Source organism: Abramis brama, assembly GCF_963993115.1.
Source record: "Abramis brama genome assembly, chromosome: 1".
Taxonomy (NCBI): domain Eukaryota; kingdom Metazoa; phylum Chordata; class Actinopteri; order Cypriniformes; family Leuciscidae; genus Abramis; species Abramis brama.
In genome coordinates, this window is record NC_139963.1 from 28563353 (window position 1) to 28583129 (window position 19777).

At 38.0% G+C, this 19777-nt stretch overlaps 1 protein-coding gene across 1 annotated transcript in view; it reads left to right on the plus strand.

The window, feature by feature from the left end:
• cacng2a (calcium channel, voltage-dependent, gamma subunit 2a) overlaps positions 1–11373 on the plus strand; it is a 93492-nt gene extending 82119 nt beyond the window's left edge. Inside the window, exons 3-4 of the mRNA XM_084124739.1 lie at positions 4474–4614; positions 9272–11373. Of these exons, the coding sequence (XP_083980865.1) occupies positions 4474–4614; positions 9272–9816 (686 nt within the window). The 3' untranslated portion in view covers positions 9817–11373. The remainder of the gene's footprint in view (positions 1–4473; positions 4615–9271) is intronic.
• The last annotated feature ends 8404 nt before the right edge of the window (positions 11374–19777 follow it).

Consider the following 19777-nt stretch of genomic DNA (forward strand, 5'->3'; position numbering starts at 1 on the left):
AGGTTAGCCTCCTCTACAACGTATTTTTTCTCAACACTGAAAATAGAATATAGAATAGAAAGTGAAATATGGTAGTGATTGGCTACTTTGTTTTGTTTTTTCCAACGCGCCAACGGCAGATTCGCCACGTTCGGGGAAGAACAGTGGTGGTTCTGACATCAGTTATATTTTATGTTACAATGATGAAATTACAAACAAGAAATTCACATTCTGAGACATGAAATGAAAAACTGAGAATTTTAATAACATTTAAATCGGCCTTCTCCCATTTTCCACCTCGGAATTTGGGGTATTATTGGGTGCCTCCCTTAACTCCCCTGATGAGTGACAATCATTCTCAGAATGGACCCTTGGACCCTGGTTGCAAAGGAATTGATCATACACCAATTTACATGTACAAATGGCAATTCCTGACCTCATATGGCTTTACTAGTGGAACATGGTAGCAAAAGAACAAGACACTGAGAATTATTAGGGACTCACTTAGATTGAGTGGATAGAGAGAAAAACAGAGAGAAAGAGACAGAGAGGAGAGGACGGAACAAAGCACAAGAAAATTAAAATGCCGTTCATCACTTCGAGTGAAGTCTCGTTTAGTTTTCTCAGAGAGGGAGAGAAGAACTGCGGCACTAGAAAAAATCTCACCTTATATAACACATGCAGCAGATATCGCCATTTAGCACAGTGCATATTCAATGCATTTACCAAGTGAAATATTCATAAAAGAACAGTTTAAGAACTTTAGGTATTTCTATCTTGCAACATTTGGCTAAAACTGCACTATAGTTGTTTTAGCAGTAAAACTGACGCACATTTGTGGTAGCTGACTTTGGCTTCTCGTGTGATCTGCAGCAGATGGCACAAGTGCAGTGGTTTTAGGGTGAAGGTGAGGGCAGACAGGACAGGACAAGAGAGCAGATGACCCTCTCAGGGGACCTTCAGACCCCGCTTTAGCCAGCAAGAGTTCACAGTCCTGTCATACTGTCCACATATCAGGGTTTACAGCGCAGCAGGGAGGGACAGAGAGACAGAAAAAAAACTGCTGTGCTTGCAGACTAGATGGAGTGGTGAAAATTTAACTAGCCAGATGAAAGCATAACTTTGCATATCAAGTATTTTTTATAAACGGAGATAGATAAAGGAGAAGAGGTAAGAGATGAGTAAGCAGTAAGAATTGAGAAAGACTGTGAAAGGAGAAGGACATGAGATAACAACAGTACTGCATGATAAAAGCAGACTAAAGTATACTTCAGTTTTGACGTGAATGCTTAGCATATGCATACAACCAAATGCATAGCCCTTTCAAAGTATACTCCATTGATACTTTGCATGTGCAAACACAGGCGTTTGACACATGCACACTAGAAAGATTTGTCCAATTCCTGCTCTATTTCTTTCCAGAAGTTACGACTCATAAAAATTGTGAGTGTTGACAGACACTGCCGTTTCAACATAGACCCGCCCTGATCGAGTTCACAGCTGCTGCACTGACGAGAATGTCTCCCAAGCGTTGTAGGTGTTGTGTGGCTGGATGTATTAATCCACGTAGCTCTCTCTATTTACTCCCAAAATCTGAGGCAGCCGCTGAAGACGAGGTGGAATTATTTTGTTTTTAAAGAAAATGCTCCCTCAACTCTACCGAAATTCGTTTATGTACTTGCGCACTTCTTATAACTTACTGTGTTTACTCAGCTCTTACGGTGATTTTCTGAAGTAAAACTGACGCTTCATCTTTTGTGTGATGTACAATAAACTTTATTAAACTCATCAGTATATGTTTGATCATCATTCGGACCTGGTCCGAAACAGCAGACTTGTAGGCTATTAATAGTGGATACATAAGCAGATGACAAATACGTTATAACCGTAATTAAACTACTAAACTATACCTGTTCCATCTCTATACAGCACTCTGACTCTGTAGGCATTATTGTCTGACTCGAAATGAACACCATTACTGAGAGTTTCTGATATTATCATCATTCCGTGAGATGAAATTGTCCTGAGAGACTGACTGAGCGCGAGCTCATGAAGCTCCGCCCCCTGTGCCGTGCAGCAGCAGCTTATTTGCATTTAAAGGGCACACACTAAAACAGCGCGTTTTTCTGAGCCCCAAAAAATGACAATTTAAACATGCTGTAAAAAATGATCTGTTGGGTATTTTGAGCTGAAACTTCACATACACACTCTGGGGACATCAGAGACTTATTTTACATCTTGTGAAAAGGGGCATAATACGGGACCTTTAAACTTGAGTTACGTGAATCTCTTACACAAGCGCTCGCGTCTATTGTTGTTGCCATCTCCAGTAGTTTGTTGTTGTCCCTTCTCATTATTGTATTAAATTCTTTTGACAACGGGCCGAACCAGTTTGGCCACCTTGTGGAACAACAAATTAGTGCAAAAATTCAAGGTGCATGTGCAAGATGAGCGTACAGACACGGTTAGAAAAATTGAGCTGAGCGCATACAGTACACTTTAAACCCGAATAAGTTGGAAAAACCTCAAAAAAATTGTGGTAATCAGTTATATAAAAAAATGTAAGTTAAGAAATGTAAAGTTTAAGTAAGCAGAACTGGCAGTTTTTTTATTTTTAATTCATATTAATTGCTCTTAACTTGTGTTAATGGTGTATGTCGGCACTCGGCAGTGTTGTCTCTGGCAGGGCATGTTGGGGGTGGGGCTTGGGTAGAAGATATAATCGATTGAGTGAGCTAATTATCATGTAATCTCAATTTATACATTTTTAGTTGTGGAAACTTGGCTTGTTTTAACTCGCTAATTCAATAAATGCTAACTTGCTAATATATTATTAGCATAATATAGCAATGAGTAGGACAATATAAAACATAACATATCTGTTCTCAAACCAAGCTCGTGCTTCACTCGTCACCATAATGGTAACCCTATAAACCCAGCATAACCCAGAAACTCTTCTAAATTAGCATAGCAAAACATTATACACTACTAAATCTCCAACTTAACATTAATCTTGCACAATAAAAACATTATATAACACTTAATTTTAGCATTTACTCTCCCTTTCGATTGTCATGGCAAAGCATGCTGGGTAATAGAAATCAGAGCCCAGTTTCAGTTCAATTTAAGTTTGTCTAAATTAAAAGAAAAAAATGTTCATAAAACATAAAACAATGAAACAATTCAGATTACTTAAAATGTGTCAGTTTTGTGAACTCAAAGAAAAAGAAAGTTCTAAATACTCAAATGTTAATTTGATTTAACTAATTTGTTTAATTTAAGTTTACCCTACTTAAACCAATTATTTTGAGCATTAGGGTTTACAGTGTACAAACATATATGTACAGTACTCATCTCAAACTACAAAATATTGTACTCTAATGTCACAGCTCATAATACTGCATAGGCATCATTCTTCACATAAACCCATGAACGAGTTAACAGAACTGTTAAGTGTTTGAGTTATATGATGTTGACAATCTTAAAAGGATTATTCACTCTCACCCATTGTTCACTGCAAATCAATGTGGCAGCAAAGAGTTTAAGTGAAATATGTCTATAATTTCAAACTATTGATCACACAAAGCAATTGTATAGCTTCAGAAGACCTGAAATATTTACAAAAAAACTGAGGGAAAGAGACAGATTGGTACATGCATGGCACTTTTATGAAGCACTTTTTTTTGGTCACTATAGCTTTCCTGCAGCTCAAAACGGTAGAGCATGGTGTTATCAATGGGTTCAAGGGTTCGATTCCCAGGACAAGTATGAAAATGCATGCATTGAATGCAATGTAACTCACTTTGGATAAAAGTCTCTGCCCAGTGCAAAAAAATGAAAGGTTGGAGGTTGGCACTGGTTACTGTGTACTTATAGGAAAGAGCTGCATGGACATTCTGCAAAGTATCTCCTTTTGATTTCCACAGAAGAAGGAAAACAGGTCTAAAATGGCACAAAGATTAGACAATTATGACAACATTGTAATTTTTGAGTGAACTATCCCTTTAAGCAGCACAAACGTTCAGTTGAAAAACTAATTGGTGAGTTGAAGGCTTGGTAGACAGGCCTAAAAACATTCATTAACACATTCACTTGTCATTTCATGGCTCGAATGAAGCCAAGTCTTGTTGAAGTCTCACTACGAACATACTATGTTAAAGCGTGCAAATAGAGGCATCTGTAAATGTCTCTTGTCCTGTTCAGTCCTGGACTACATGAGTGTTTGAGTTAGGCACAAGTGTTTGGTGAGGCTCTTGACCTCTGATTGTTCTTCCACAGGCATTTTAAAGGGTGTGGAAGCTGTTGACTCTACTGGCAAAGTGTTGATTGGCTGTGCTCAATGTGCTCAGAGAAGAACAGCTGCTAAAATCACCCGAAATGACAGCTTTCTTCATTCGTCTCATTCTCTCTCTCTGCTCTTTACACGGATTCATTCAACAAGTAACAGAACATCTTATACTCACCCCACCTTCTTCTCTGTCTCTCCATCTGTAGGGGCCGTGCGAGCGTCTAGTATCTTCCCCATCCTCAGCGTCATCCTGCTCTTCATGGGTGGCCTGTGTATAGCTGCCAGCGAGTTCTACAAGTCCCGCCACAATATCATCCTCAGCGCAGGAATCCTCTTTGTGTCTGCAGGTGAGACTATGGAATGAATGAAGGATTTGACCAACATTTACTGAATCCTGTACGTCACTGATGGGTCATTCTGTGTCAAATCAAACAAACTTCAGAAACTTCCCTGGCTCAATTTTTTATTTTGTTAATATTCTTCATGTAGAAAGACAAACATAAAAAGTGATGAAAGCTAAAATATTAAATGATTAAATTGACTAAATTCTCTATTTGTAGAGGGGGGTCAAAATGACAATTTTCACCTGAGATTTGGAGCCAAATTACAGAGGGGTAAAAATGACTTTAGAAAGATTTCTTGGGTCACTTTTATCTTTTGCCATTTTTGAACTGTCACCATTAGCATATAATGAAACAAAGATTACTAAAGTCAAAAGATTTTACTAATAGACCTACCAATCTCTGTGTAAAAATAAAATAATAATGCTGCCATCTTTCTTAAATAATTTTTACACCCCTCTAATTTGTCTAAATCTCAGGTGAAAATTGTCATTTTGACCCCCCCTCTACAAAATAGTGGATTACTCAGGCAATATACATCTGTGACATTTAATATTTTGGCTTTCATCACTTTTTGTGTTTGTCTTTCTACAGAAAAACAATTAACAAATGAAAAAAATTGAGCAAGGGGCCTCAGGTTTATTTGACACAAAATGACCCGGATAGTCATCACACGCATTCTCTAGGAATACATTACTCATCATGATCACACATACTACAACTCCTACAATGCCTGCATTCCTCAGATATACCCTTATTTCTCCCAACACAGGTTTTCAGTTGTGTAATGCATTACCCTCAATCAGGGCTCAACAGTAAGGATTTTTTTTTCCTGCTGGCCAACTCATGCCAGCTAATTTTTACTTGCCCACCAGTTAATCAATTTTGTGTATATTTACATTTTTATGTATCTTTTTATATGTATACTTTTTAACGTTTATCATTTACCATTTACATATACTACCATTCAACATTTTGGGATTGGTAAGACTTTTTAATGTTTTTGAAAGAAGTCTGCATTTATTTGATCAAAAATACAGTAACTTTTTTTTTTTACTGTATTTACTGAAATATTACTACAATTAAAATGACCTTTTCTATTTGAATATATTTTAAAATGTAAAAAAAACAGCATTTATTTTAAATAGAAATCTTTTGTAACATTATAAATGTCTTGCATCAATTTTGATCAATTTAATGCATCATTGTTAAATAAAAGTATTAATTTCTTTAAAAAAAACATTTGAATGGTAGTCTATATGATATTATATTATGAAATTATTTTTAAAAGTTATTTATTATAGATTTTTCACACATTTCTTTGTCAAATGTATATTTTTTTCTTTACAAATAAAGTTTGCATTATAGCTGGACATTATACAGTTACACAGACACTCCATGATAAGTTCATAAACAATTTTGTCAGAAAATAAATGGCATACATTAGGGCTGGGCAGTATGACGGTATATGTTGTGGCGACGGTATAAAATGTCTATCGTTATAGATGTTGCTATATCTTGTATATCGCGGTATGTAAATATATATGTGTAGCACAGCACTATTGACACTTTAGAGTCATGAAACACATGAATGAGACAATAGAGCGGGACATGATTTATGTAAAAAAAAAAAAAAAAAACTTGATGCGGTGCTTATTGTACTTGAATGGTCGAATACACACACAATTATGTTAAAATGCCCATTGTTTACAATTACATTTCTAACTACATGTTAAATAAACCTATTGTACCTGAAAAACTTAGTTTAATTTAAATTTTTATATTGAATTTGTCCTATTGTATGTAATTTGCTTCTGTGTTCTTATTTTTTATGACAAAAATAAAATAACAAAAAAACTATATGGTGATATATATTATCATTGTGAAATAAAATCATCAAGTCATATCGCCCAACCCCTAGCATACATAAACATTACTAATTAGTTTGTCATTTGCAACCCCTTCTTACACATGCTACCACAAATCGCTTTCAGCCTGATCTTAGCCAGTTTATTTTACCAAGCTGACAAGCCAACAAGTTGACAAGCAGAATTTGCAACTAAATGTAAAAGAAAACTTTAACTTGGCAAGATATAATGCATGTACATGCATGTATCCCTCTGACTCAACAGGGTGACAGTTCAGTCAGCTGGCCCCCGATACGGTTTAGCAGTGCAATTCAGTAAAACAAAGATTTTCTGAAACCAAACCATTGACCTAAATGCCCAGATCAGCACGGTATCACTTAGAAACAGTCTTGCACTGGACTTTTTTGAACAAGCTGCCTCAGTGATATACAGTAGCCAGTTAGCAAGTCGATTTCTTTTTTTCTGTCTCACTTTGGTCCTGATTCTGTAGCTAGGCTTAGAAAGGCCATTTGGGATTAAACTCTAAAAATATGGTGTCCCTGACACACTTTCCCAGTGATCCATCATGGTGGTTTCACTCTGTCACAGACAACTCCACCAGAGTGTGACTGAAGTCAGCAGTGAGCCACAGATCATGTTCCTGTGAGGTCACCCACTCTAGTCCCTGTTATAAGTTCAATTCTTCACTCTGATCTTCTCATTTACTTGCTCCCTCAGACAAATTAAGGCACTCAGTGTTTAGTTTACGGCTAAGGGGTTAAGGATATTGTGAAACTGCCTGTGTTAACCTTACCATTTAGAGGGCAGTTATTTTGTGAGGCATAGAGATGACAGGAAGATTCTGTCATCCTCAGCCACATCCAGGGTCTAAAATTACTATTTATTTTTGCCAACTAATGGTGGATGAATTAAGAAAATGTATTAAATGTGAAACAATTTTTGTCTATTATATATATTATATTATATTTTGTAAATTTGTATATTGAAATTACATATTTTTTCTTATGATAATAGGCTAATTTAAGTTATTTCATCCTTGCACCTTTGTGGAACACAGTGCAGATCATATAAATGATGAAAGATCAACTTCTGATGATAACAGTACCACTGAGGTATAAGTTGTTTTAAAGAAGCACAGCATGTCAGGTTTTCTTTAAATGTCAGTTTGTATGTCTTTGTATGACTTATAATATTGCAATTCTTATATTTCAGATCTATTCAAAACCACAAACATTCATACAGACAATAACTTGAATAAACCTCTTGTATAAGGAACATCTTTTCAATTTCTGATTTAAAATTCATGTTCACTTTTTGTAGGAATTAAAGTCAGAAGTGTATAGGTGTTGTACCTCAATTCATGCCAGGATGGAAAGTGGTGGGATTTCACATTTTAATCCATGTAATCAAGAACACAGCCTCCTAGCATTAGCATTAATAAACACAGTTTACTTCTATGTTGTCATGCTGGGCTGGACAAAACTTGTCAAACATTTTTTTTTAAACCCATCAAATTATAACTGTTGAATGAGAGTCAAACTTACCAGCTTTTAAAGAAGGCTCCTCTGAAGACTGATGTCACTTCCTCATGCTCAGATCATTTAAAGGGACAAGTCACTGTTTTTTGAGGTAAATAATTGGTGCAGCATCAAAACTCACAGACACAGGCAAATTAATGATCCTGTTTTAATTCAAAAAAAAAATATATATATATATATGACTGATCTCCTTTAAAGGGGGAACTAATATACATTTAATTATAAAGTTTTGCAGGTTATATTTTTGTTTAGAAATAATTATACTATGACTGGCAATGTGCTCATGGTAAATGCTTGTCCTTAATTTGCAAAACACTTAATAGCAAATGTTTGTGTTTAGTACACGTCTTCAAACACAAATAGCTCTCATTTTGTGGAATGATTCGTCTTCTTTTCATCATATCTCTTACCCTTGTTATTGGCGTGTATCACTGCACAGCACCCTTAAACCGTGTCCTAACCAGAGGCGATGCGATAAGATTCCAGCGACAAATAATTTGTCTGTCCACACTAGACGCAACGCGACTGCGAGATGCGTCAAAATCAATCAAAACCCACAGCCAATCAGAACAGCGTGTGGGCGGAGTCTCGCGGCAAGCGCACAGCACCAGAGAGCACTCGCAAGAAAATGGATAAGTAGCTACATAATCAAAATCACAAATATTACACCATTTAAACATTATTAAAAATACTTAGGTTACTGAGTTACTAAAACAATCTTTGTCAAAGAATACACTTGTTTGTTCACAGTTTGAACGTTCTTGTTTCCATTTGTTTCATTTCAAGATCTGAGGTGAATTATCCATTGTTGCTTTTAGGCTACAGCAACAAAGCTGAGAGCAGTAAATGATATTCAAAGTCACATTGCATGCTTTAAACATTAAATAAAGCACATAAACAGTACCTGAGATTATCATTGCCACACTTTGTGTTTGTTGTTCCAGCGCGACGTCGCAGAAAAATAGAAACCGTTTCTAAAATAGAATCGTCGCGTGTCGCCGTCGGCTGGTTAGGACAAAAACTCTGGTTAACATGGAAAAGATACCTTTTATCGCGCGTCGCGTCGCGTGTACTTAGGACACGGTGTTAGAGGCCTAGTAACCTTAGTTTACATGTCAATGACTTTATATTCTATTGCAGGGATGGCACTTTTTTATTTTTTTTATTTTTATAAAAGTCACTTGAAGACGTGCTAGATTGTGAATAAGTATTTTAGCCATAGCTAGGGGGTTAAAATCTCTGCTTTCTTCCCCACAGGCCTCAGTAACATCATTGGCATGATCGTGTACATATCAGCCAATGCGGGGGATCCCTCAAAGAGCGACTCCAAAAAGAACAGCTACTCGTACGGCTGGAGTTTCTACTTTGGTGCTCTGTCCTTTATCATGGCTGAAATGGTGGGCGTGCTGGCCGTGCACATGTTCATCGACCGGCACCGGGAGCTGCGGGCAGGTGCACGGGCTGCAGATTACCTGCAGGGCTCGGCTATCACGCGCATCCCCAGCTACCGGTACCGCTACCGGCGCCGCTCCCGCTCCTCGTCCCGCTCCACAGACCCCTCGCACTCCCGCGACACCTCGCCGGTGGGCTTGAAGGGTTTCGGAGCTCTGCCCTCCACCGAGATCTCCATGTACACACTCACCCGTGGGGGCGACACCCTAAAGGGTGGCCACGGCACCCCCACTGCCACCTACAATTCGGAGAGGGACCACAACTTCCTGCAGGTCCACAACTGCATCCAGAAGGACCTGAAAGACTCATCCCACACTAACACAGCCAACCGACGCACCACCCCTGTATGAGGCACAACCTCCCCCCGTAGGCTACAGATAGCAGGGCGAGGGAGACGGGAGCAGGGCAGAGGGGGTGGAGGCCCGGAATATTACAGATCAAACTTCATGTACCATGCGTTTTCACGATTCGGAGGAACCGGGAGGATTTTTACGTTTCGATCAAAGATTACACATGTATGCATGATTTTGCCATTTGCCATTGACAAAATGAGGCTGGTTTGAAATGGAGAGAGGCGATAAGAGATTTGCAGAAGGGTTCTTTCGTGCCGTGACACGGGAGCTGTAGCTTGTGGCATTGATTTGACATGTTTTTGTTAAGAAAACATTTCACCACCCGTCGTCGGTCTACATGGATCAGCAAGCTATTGCTCCCTCATAAGTCTTCTTCCCCTCTCCACTATATTCATCATATTTATTTATATTTTTAATTTGTTATTTGCATAAAAAAAAAAAAACTGTGAACCACAGCAGTAGGGTATTCAGTAAGAAATAGCCTGGTCTGCAATCTCTTTCAAAAGGTACTATATATATATATATATATATATATATATATATATACATACATACATATATATATATATATGTATATGTATGTAGGCTATTAATTTTATAAATAAATTAACATAATAATCAAGATTTTTCAGAGGCAAAAAAAAAGTCAAACCTGTTTGCTGGGTAATGATCTGTTGGAAAAGAGACTCTGTGTCCCTAAGCTGCGACTGTGGCTGGACGAATGGACGATGCACAGAGAATCTTCACTGCAAAGCTGCTGTAACACGAGACTGACAAAGACGTTCAACCTTAGACAAAATTCTATTCTTTTAAAAGAACCTTCTCATCTTTTTCTCAGTCCCTTTTTGCTTCCTTTTTTTCTCTACTATCGCATTCGGTCGTCATGGGAGCGAACGACAGAAAACCAAACGCAACGCCCTTCGCTGACACGAGCGACCAAAAAGGGGTCGGAGTTCGCTGAAAGACTCCAGAAACGACTGCCAAGACGAAATAAAAGGAAGGAGGAGGGGGGGAGGAAAAGAAGAGGATGCTGAACTCTAAATAAATACTTGCAAGAACGCAAGCGACAAATAAAGTACGAAATATTACGAGAAACGAAGCTAAGTGACTCACGAATACAAAGATTAAATGCATGCTATAAATTTACAGCAAACCTGCTCTTGAAACTTAAGTTTTAAAGGATAATGATAATTATAAAGGGAAAAGCAATGTTAAAAATGTTAAATATTAATGTTTTGTGTACTCTTTCTGTTTTGGTTTTTATTATTAATTATTATTCATCATTATAATAACATACATTTGGCGATAAGCCAAACAAACAAATTACGACAAAACTGCTTTTTTAATGCTGAGTTGTTTCTTTGTATCCACATGTATTTCTTTTACTCATTCTTTTTTTTCTCAGAAACACACGCCTTAGTCATTTCGTATTTCTTTGGATTCATTTTAAACGTGTCGTTTTATTTGAAATGAAATCTAAAGGTGCCAAAACAGAATGATCCTAAACTTGGATGCATCAAGTCCTGATGAATAAACAGACAAACCCAAGGGGGAACAAACTCGCTCTTTCTCTGTGTTTGCGAACCCTCACGCACCTGACGAAGTCTCGAGCACTATTCAGCGGGAAAGCAGGCCGTGTTGTGAGCGAGCATGAGGCTTTCCAAATGAGTCAGACGTGAGTAAGTAACAGTAGGGAAGTGAAGTAACAGGCCACGTAATTACTCATCTGTTCCAGGCTCATCTATAAGTGGGAAACGGTATCTTAAATATGTAATGTATCTGCTGCGCTAATAATGAGTGTGAATGATTCAGTATGTTTTGCTTTGATGGAGCGAACCCGGAAAAATGGAGGGAAAAAAACACCGACGAGAAGATGTGCCATGTTCCCGAGAAACAACACAGGTTTGTAATATAACGTGACCTACTCAAGCGTTCTCCTACAACCAGCATGCTAAAAGCATCACTTCACAAGACTTGCGTGTAACAGGTCCGGATTCATGCGTAGGACAGAATCGCCTCAGAGAGCAACAAAGGGCTTGAGTTTTACTTTGAGAATTAGTTCATATAAGCATGAATTCATGCTCAATAAGAGGACATGTCAATCTAGACAACAAGCTTTCCTGGGAGGAATGAATATACATATTGGATTCATGCCTTCTTAATATATGCCGAAATCTGACTCGCATCATAAGCGACAGCCATTTTGTGAATCTTCCCTCGACTGAGGAGGCAGAGAGAGTGTGAAATTACAACCACACACAAGCAGTGTTTTATGCCTTTTTTTCACTTCTCTGAATTAAAATGCTTCCCTCATTCTCCCACTCCGTGTATTCCCTCATCCATCTTGTTGGGCCAACATGCTTGTCCTTAATTTGCCTCCCCTGCACAATCCCTCATTTTTCCCTCCCTCTGTGAATCATCTACTTGCATACTACACCCCCTCCCCCATCTATCGCTCTTGCTCCTTTCTTTTCCTCTCGCTCTCTTTTCCATCTATCCTCCTCTCCATTACACATTCATCACTCGCTCTGTCCTTTTTCTCCTTCATCACATTCCGACGTCTCTCGCATCAACTTTCCCATTCTTCTCATCCGGCAAATCAAATTCTATCCCCCACCTTCCTCTCTCCTCATTACGATATTGTGGAAAAAGGAAAAAAATCAACAGATTTAAACAGACAAATCAATCATCAGGTAATAGCCTCTTCGTTCGGGAGATCAAGATTACCGGCTGATGAATGAACACGCTCACTCTTTAGTTTCCTCTAAATGAGCTGCTGTCTCTCTTGACTGTGGCATGGCAGTACAAACTGAAGCATGTTAGATTTTTCTGTGCTTTACTAATTTGTGTTTATCTTGCAAATTATGTTTTATCTTGCAAATGTATCTGTTACAGTTTTTCTGAATTGCTAAAACACATTTCTTGAAACCATCACTCACTTTCTCAAAACCTTAAACACAAAGCCAAATTTTCAAATCACATTCAGAGAACCTCCGACTCTCCTGGCAAAATCAAACAATTGCCTCAAAACCATTTTATCTGTGCTTAAAATCAAACAATGCTTTCAGATCATACACACAGCGAGCCACAATCATAAAACACTACAGATCATTTGTTAGACACTAAAAAAAAAAAAAAAAAATGGAGAACACAGAATCCAAAGCATGCCATTACAGGAAAAAAAGTATATTGTAACAAAGTAAACTAATTTTCCAATTACATAAAAAAGTATAGTAATGACAACGTACAGTAGTAAGGTGAATAAATGGTATACTGTATGCACTGCAAGTGTAGTAATGGATATTGTATAGTAGGCCCATTGAATGTCTGTATATTCAGCTCTTGCATACTGTAAAAATACAGTGACCCAACTGCAAAAGCCAAAAAGGTTACAGTAAAAAAAACTAAATGAAAAGCATGTTATAGTCACTCAGAAGATTTGTGCAACTGCAGAATCAAGGTCAATGAGAGATTGATTCTGCTTCAGCATCATGTCTTCATGTTTGGTCCGGCCAGAGGACTTTGTCCACATCACAAACAACGTCATCTCTGCAGGCAAAGGGAAAAACCCTAAAGCAGATCCAGCCTTGACAACATTCTCCACACCTGCTCTTTCTCGTCCTCCTCCTCTTCCTCCTTGTTCACCACCTCTTACACACATACTCTTCCTCCTCTCTCTCTAATATTGTTACCATGGTATCAACATTCAGAGCAACATTTTGAGTCAATTTTGGGACTCTGAACTGACTTGTATTATGTACAGCTGGTTTGATCACATCATTAGAAATAAGTGTGAACAATTTTGAGTCGTTGTGTGTAAACGATGACAACTGTGTTGTAGTTGTGTTTAACTTTTGCCTGCCTGTGTTTAGCATTTTTAAAACATAAGTGCATCACAGTGCGAAATGTGTTTTAGTAAGTGAGAATGTGTTTAGAGTTTTGAAAAAAGAGTGCATGAGATTTGCTAACAGTGTTTTAACTACCTGAAGTTGTTTAATGTTTTACAGAAAGAGTGATTTATTCGACAAATTGGAATTCAGAAAAACTGTAATACAGTGGTTCTCAACCAGGGGCCGGGGGCCACTAGGGGCCATCAGTAAACTTCCAAGGGGGCAGCGGGATGACTTAAAATGAAGTAAAAACAGGTAATAAAATTAGTCAAAACAACAAAAAATCAAGATATTTTTTATTATTGATATTTTTCTATATCTTTTCTATATCTGTAGATACCAGATATTTAATAAGTGAATTTACATTTTTCTAATTATGCAAAGCTCTAAAAAAAATATTGGGTAGAAATTATGAGTACATTATTTTCAATCCTCATTCTTAATCCCAAAAAATGGAAAAGTCATGGGGTCATCCAATATTGTACAATAAAAACAATATTGGATGTGATTATAACTTGCAATTGTGATTTATATGTCACTGTTTTGACTATAACACACAATTGTGTTTATCTTATTTTTCTGACTTTATAACTCGCAATTGAGTTTATATCTTATACTGACTTTAAACCTCACAAATGTGAGTTTAGATCTTACTATTCTTATTTAAAATCTCACAATTGTAAGTATATAGTTCAGAATTCTGACTTTATAACTCGCAAATTGTGAGTTTGTATCTCACTATTCTGACTTTAAACCTCGTAATTGTATTTATATCTTAATATTCTGACTTTTGAAAAGGTTGAAAACCACTGTGTTAATATCTATTATGGTTCATGCGAGTGGTATTTTAGTCACACTAAACAAAGTTCATGTAAATCCTAAAGTGTGTAAATTTTGTCTCAGATTTTTCTCTTTAAATTCATTAATACAAACACGAATAGAAACACGATTCAATTGTAATTAGAATGCAGCAAAATTATCTCTGTCATTTTTGTTTGCATTGGCCTTGTCTGGATTTTTTAGGTGTAAAACTTTTTTGTAAAAATGAAAAAAAATACTGCAACTTTTCTTTATGATTTTTATTCCCTTTGGGATTGCACATATGCAATTCAAATAAGTAAACAAATGGCTAAAATATTGAAACTATTCAGATTTACTCAAAGTAACAATGCACAGCAGGCACTGATTTGCACTGATTTGAGTGTGCAGGGTTTGCAGTGATGTGTGTGTGTGTGTGTGCGTGTGTGCGTGTGTATGTGGACATTGGTGTCATGGCTGAAGGCATAAAGCGAGACCTACATTTCCCTGTCCAATGATTCCCTTCTGTGGCCGGGAGGCACAAACTGCCAGCTCTGAATCAGAGTATTAAGGAGAGATATTCCACATCTAAAGTGTGTGTCTAACTTCCATTCTTTAAAATTTCTTCTTTTACATTCCACAGAAGTAAATCATACAAGTTTGGAACGACATGATGTTGAGTAAATCATGCCAGAATTTCCATTTTTGGAAATGGAATTCCATTTAAAAACATTAAATGAAATACGTATATGATTTGTCTCTGTCCACGTATAGAAAAATAATGATGCATGCAAAATCATGTCAGAGTTTGTGAAATTGTTTGTGATAATCGTTCAACTAGTTCAAGATACAATGCATTATTCACTGCTGCAATTTATATATTTATTTTCTCTGCAAAATGTTAATATTAAGCAGCAATGTCATGCAGCCCAGTTGGCCATATGCAGACCTCCAGCAAGAAACAACAATCCAGCGACCTGGTAACCTCCAGCAACAAAATCATTATCAGTCTAAATGATTTTTATATTCTCTTTGCATGGGATCTCTCTCTTTTGGATCCGTCTCTCTCTCTTTCTCTTACCCGAGTGTCAATATCTGCATCATGCTGTGAGACATGATGTTAGGTATTAGCCTCTTGCTGTGTACCTGTCAGTGTCTGTCTGCCCATCTCCAGCCTTCTCTATCCTCCTACCTCTCCTTTTGACACCTTTTCACTCTCTTCATTCTTATTTCCCGTCACTGTCGCTGTATGTCTATCCACGCATATGTTTTTCTCCCTCCCTCTCCTTCTCCCTCCCTCTCCTTCTCCCTCTCTCTCCTTCTCCCTCTCTCTCCTTCTCCCTCTCTCTCTCCTGTTGTGGTGATCAAACGTGCCTTGTGTGTCTCTCTGCAGTGCTGTGTGATCAGAGTGGAGAGTGAGCACAAGAGAGAGAGAGACTGTGTGTGTGGTTGGTTTCTCCGAGACCCGAGGAACATGCTGTCCCCTTCTGGCTGGGAATACTAAAGGCACAATCCCACAGCTGCTGCCTTTGTGTCTCTAGCCCCTGACCACACTTATATAAGCCCAGACTACAAAGCCAACTGTCCAGCAAGCCTAAAATTCAGCATGTCTCTGTCATCCATTCAGACAGTCGGGATTGAGATGCGCCACAGAGCTGTGCTGTGTCTGTTGGGGGGTCTCGAGCTTGTGATGCTCATAAAGCAGCTGGCATCTGATTCTGAGCTCAGCTGAGTTCACCCAGGTCAGGCAAAGTTTAGGAGACTCGAAGATAATTGAAATGATAACTTGGAAAAACACGGAAAAAGAGTGGTATGCTGCCTTGATTTGAAATGTAAACTTTCTTTAAAGGTAGTGTTAACACACACACACACACACACACACATACACCGGCTACATACATAGGCTACATATATAAATATATATATATATATATATATATATATTGCCAAAAGTATTGGGACACCCCTCCAGATCATTGAATTCAGGTGTTCCAATCACTTCCATGGCCACAGTTGTATAAAATCAAGCACCTAGGCATGAAGACTGCTTCTACAAACATTTGTGAAAGAATGGGTCACTCTCAGGAGCTCAGTGAATTCAAGCATGGTACCGTGATAGGTTGCCACCTGTGCAATAAGTCCATTTGTGAAATTTCCTCACTACTAAATATTCCACGGTCAACTGTTAGTGGTATTATAATGAAGTGGAAGCAACAGCAACTCAGCCACGAAGTGGTAGGCCACGTAAAATCACAGAGCGGGGTCAGCGCATGCAGAGGCGCACAGTGCGCAGAACTCTGCAGTTCTGCAGAGTCAATAGCTACAGACCTCCAAACTTCGTGTGGCCTCCAGATTAGCTCAAGAAAAGTGTGTAGAGAGCTTCATGGAATGGATTTCCATGGCGGAGCAGCTGCATCCAAGCCTTACATCACCAAGTGCAATGCAAAGCATTGGATGCAGTGGTGTAAACTAAGCACACCGTCACTGGGCTCTAGAGCAGTGGAGACGTGTTCTCTGGAGTGACTAATTATTAGTAATTATTAAATCTTAACAACCCCAAACTTTTGAATGTGTGTGTGTGTGTGTGTGTGTGTGTGTGTGTGTGTGTGTGTGTGTGTGTGTGAGATATATTAATATATAACTATTATATTAAAAAAAAAAACAACAAGAAAAATTATGATAGGCCTATATGATGTCTTAAATAGTAAATAAATAGTTTTTCCACCTTTTTCATAAAAACAAAAGCATCTTCTGATTTTATGTTTTATCGTGGTTATCGGCATTCCATAGCTAGAATAATGCTGCCTTCACGTGTTATCGGAAATGTCCTACTTCACACTTTTGAAGTCCTGATTACAAGCTTGTTGCATTCAATGCTGCATCAAGCCATGTCGTAATTAGTCTTAAAATGACAAGGGTGAAGTTCAGTTTTGAGCTGTTAGGTGTGTTCGACTTGAAGCAGAGCTGCGAAGACCAATCGGTATGACATCAAAGTACCGCGAGAGCTATTTGTACACATCTGTTCACGTCTTCGTACTGGGAATTATGCGTTTCTATGGCAACACTATATGCACCCACAGGTAGAGATGCAAACCATACAGATGAAAATCGTAAAGCAACTCTGCAAACGAGAACTTTACTGGTTGAATGAAGTAATAAGGAACTGCTCACGAGATAAAATATACTTTGAGAATGTAAATAATGTAAATTATGACACAGCACCAACAAATTCTCTCTTACTCACACAATGAACAGACCGTGGCTAATTAGTAGCTATATCACCCATTGCTCAGCGCGACGATGATCAACCCTGTCCTTTGTCTCTCTTCACATGTACAAGGTGGGATGTCGTGCAGTTGTAGTGCGCCACTCGCCCTCTAGCGGTTAGCTGAGAAAGCGCGTGCTGGGCCTGTCTTCTGCTCAGGAGTCTGGTGATGCTGTTTGTTGCTGGCTTTAAGAATGCTGTGTCCATAGGAACCAGCTCAGAATACTGATTCCACAGTGCAGCACTTGTGCATCGGGGCTGCAGTTAGGCAGACTCTAGCCAAGGACTGTCCACTGTCTTTACCTCCTTCTCTTCCCAAGATAAAACAAATGTGTATTATATTTGGAATTCAATTTATGGCAACATATGACCACACACACACACACACACACACACAAAAAAAGATGGTTAAAGATATGCTCTACTCATACTGTGACCAGAAACTGACAGCAAATAGGAGCCAGATAATAAGCTACAAACAATAATAACCTAAGAAACTAAACAACGTCAAGACAGAAATAGAATATGACCCTCCTTAACTAGCTATGCTTTTATTACCATCGAATTATATTCTGAGGAGACATAAAAAAGATTTCTCAATTCTTCCAGAGCATGTTTTCTTTATATTGCATAGATGCTCTTGTCCTTTAGAAGACATCTGATCTGTGTGCGTTATGGCACTAGTGGTGCTATGGTGGAAGTGTATTTGGGCATTGTATCCTCCTGAAATGCAAGGCAAAATAACCAAGGACAAATATTTATAAACATTTATACATTCACAATTTCAATCTGCAAGAACACATATAACATATATTTTCTGCATGAATCATACACTACAAACAATGATATTATTGAATATGTTAAAAAACACATTTAGAGACCATAAACAATAATGAAGGGTATAGTTATGACATGAGAGGGGAAGAGGAGGAGGGGTGGAGAGCAGAAGATAGGACAGTGAGGGGAATAGCTGTTTGCCCTGCTAGAGCTCCTTACGTAAGAGCACTGTGCAGAGAGGAGACCAACACACACTCGCCCCTCGGCCACAATGACATACTGCTCCGGCCCTTTCATCCCTGCTCTTCTCTCTTTTACAATAGACTCCATTATTATACCTCACAAGGAGGTCTGTATAATAACAGAAACATCTGGTCCTCCCTCAATTATTATTAGTTGATAGCTATTATACAAAGTAATGACATTCATTTAAATTATGTATACATTTCTTTCTATATAGTTTATAATAAAACAAACTGGATATAATGTACATTCTTTGAATTGACTAACTGGTAATAAATGAATAATAAACTAATAATTGAACATCTTTCTTTTAATAACTGAAATATATGGGTAATTGCATTAAAGATTGTTGTAAATATGTGGAAATGTATTGTGTTTTAGCTAAGCTGTCAGGTAAAATTTTTGTATCTTTATGCTATGATAGTAAGAAAGCTAGCTTAGATTAACATTAATAGTCATAACGTAGTTAACATGACAAATGTAATGTGATTTTGTAGGAACTGTAATCAGGTGCTAAAGTTTTAAACCCATCGCTTGTGGTCCCAATGGAAACCCTGATTTTGAGGGAGGATCTGATTTAATGTGACACCTGCATAAAAAACGTCTATCTTCAAAATCTGTAGAACTGCAGTCCAAGGCTGTATACCACGGCTGCCACATCATCAAGCTCTGACGAAAGCCATCTCAATAGACCTTATTCAGAGCAGCGCCATGACAGGTATGAAAGTGAGGTTGTGAGGGACAGACTTGCCGTGTTTCCAATGGCATCCGCTGTAAAAAGCTGTATAAAGCGCCTAGATTACTTACAATTTTCCACAGCTTATATTGTCGGGAGTTTTTTGTCAATTGAAATTTCTTGGAAAGATATTTTTCCAGTATTTCATGAGCAGAACAATCCAAAAACACATTAAATAACAGTACAGCCCATTGAAGAGATGCATGTCTGTCCCTCACAGCTTCGCTTTCATTCCCATTAAAAATCAAA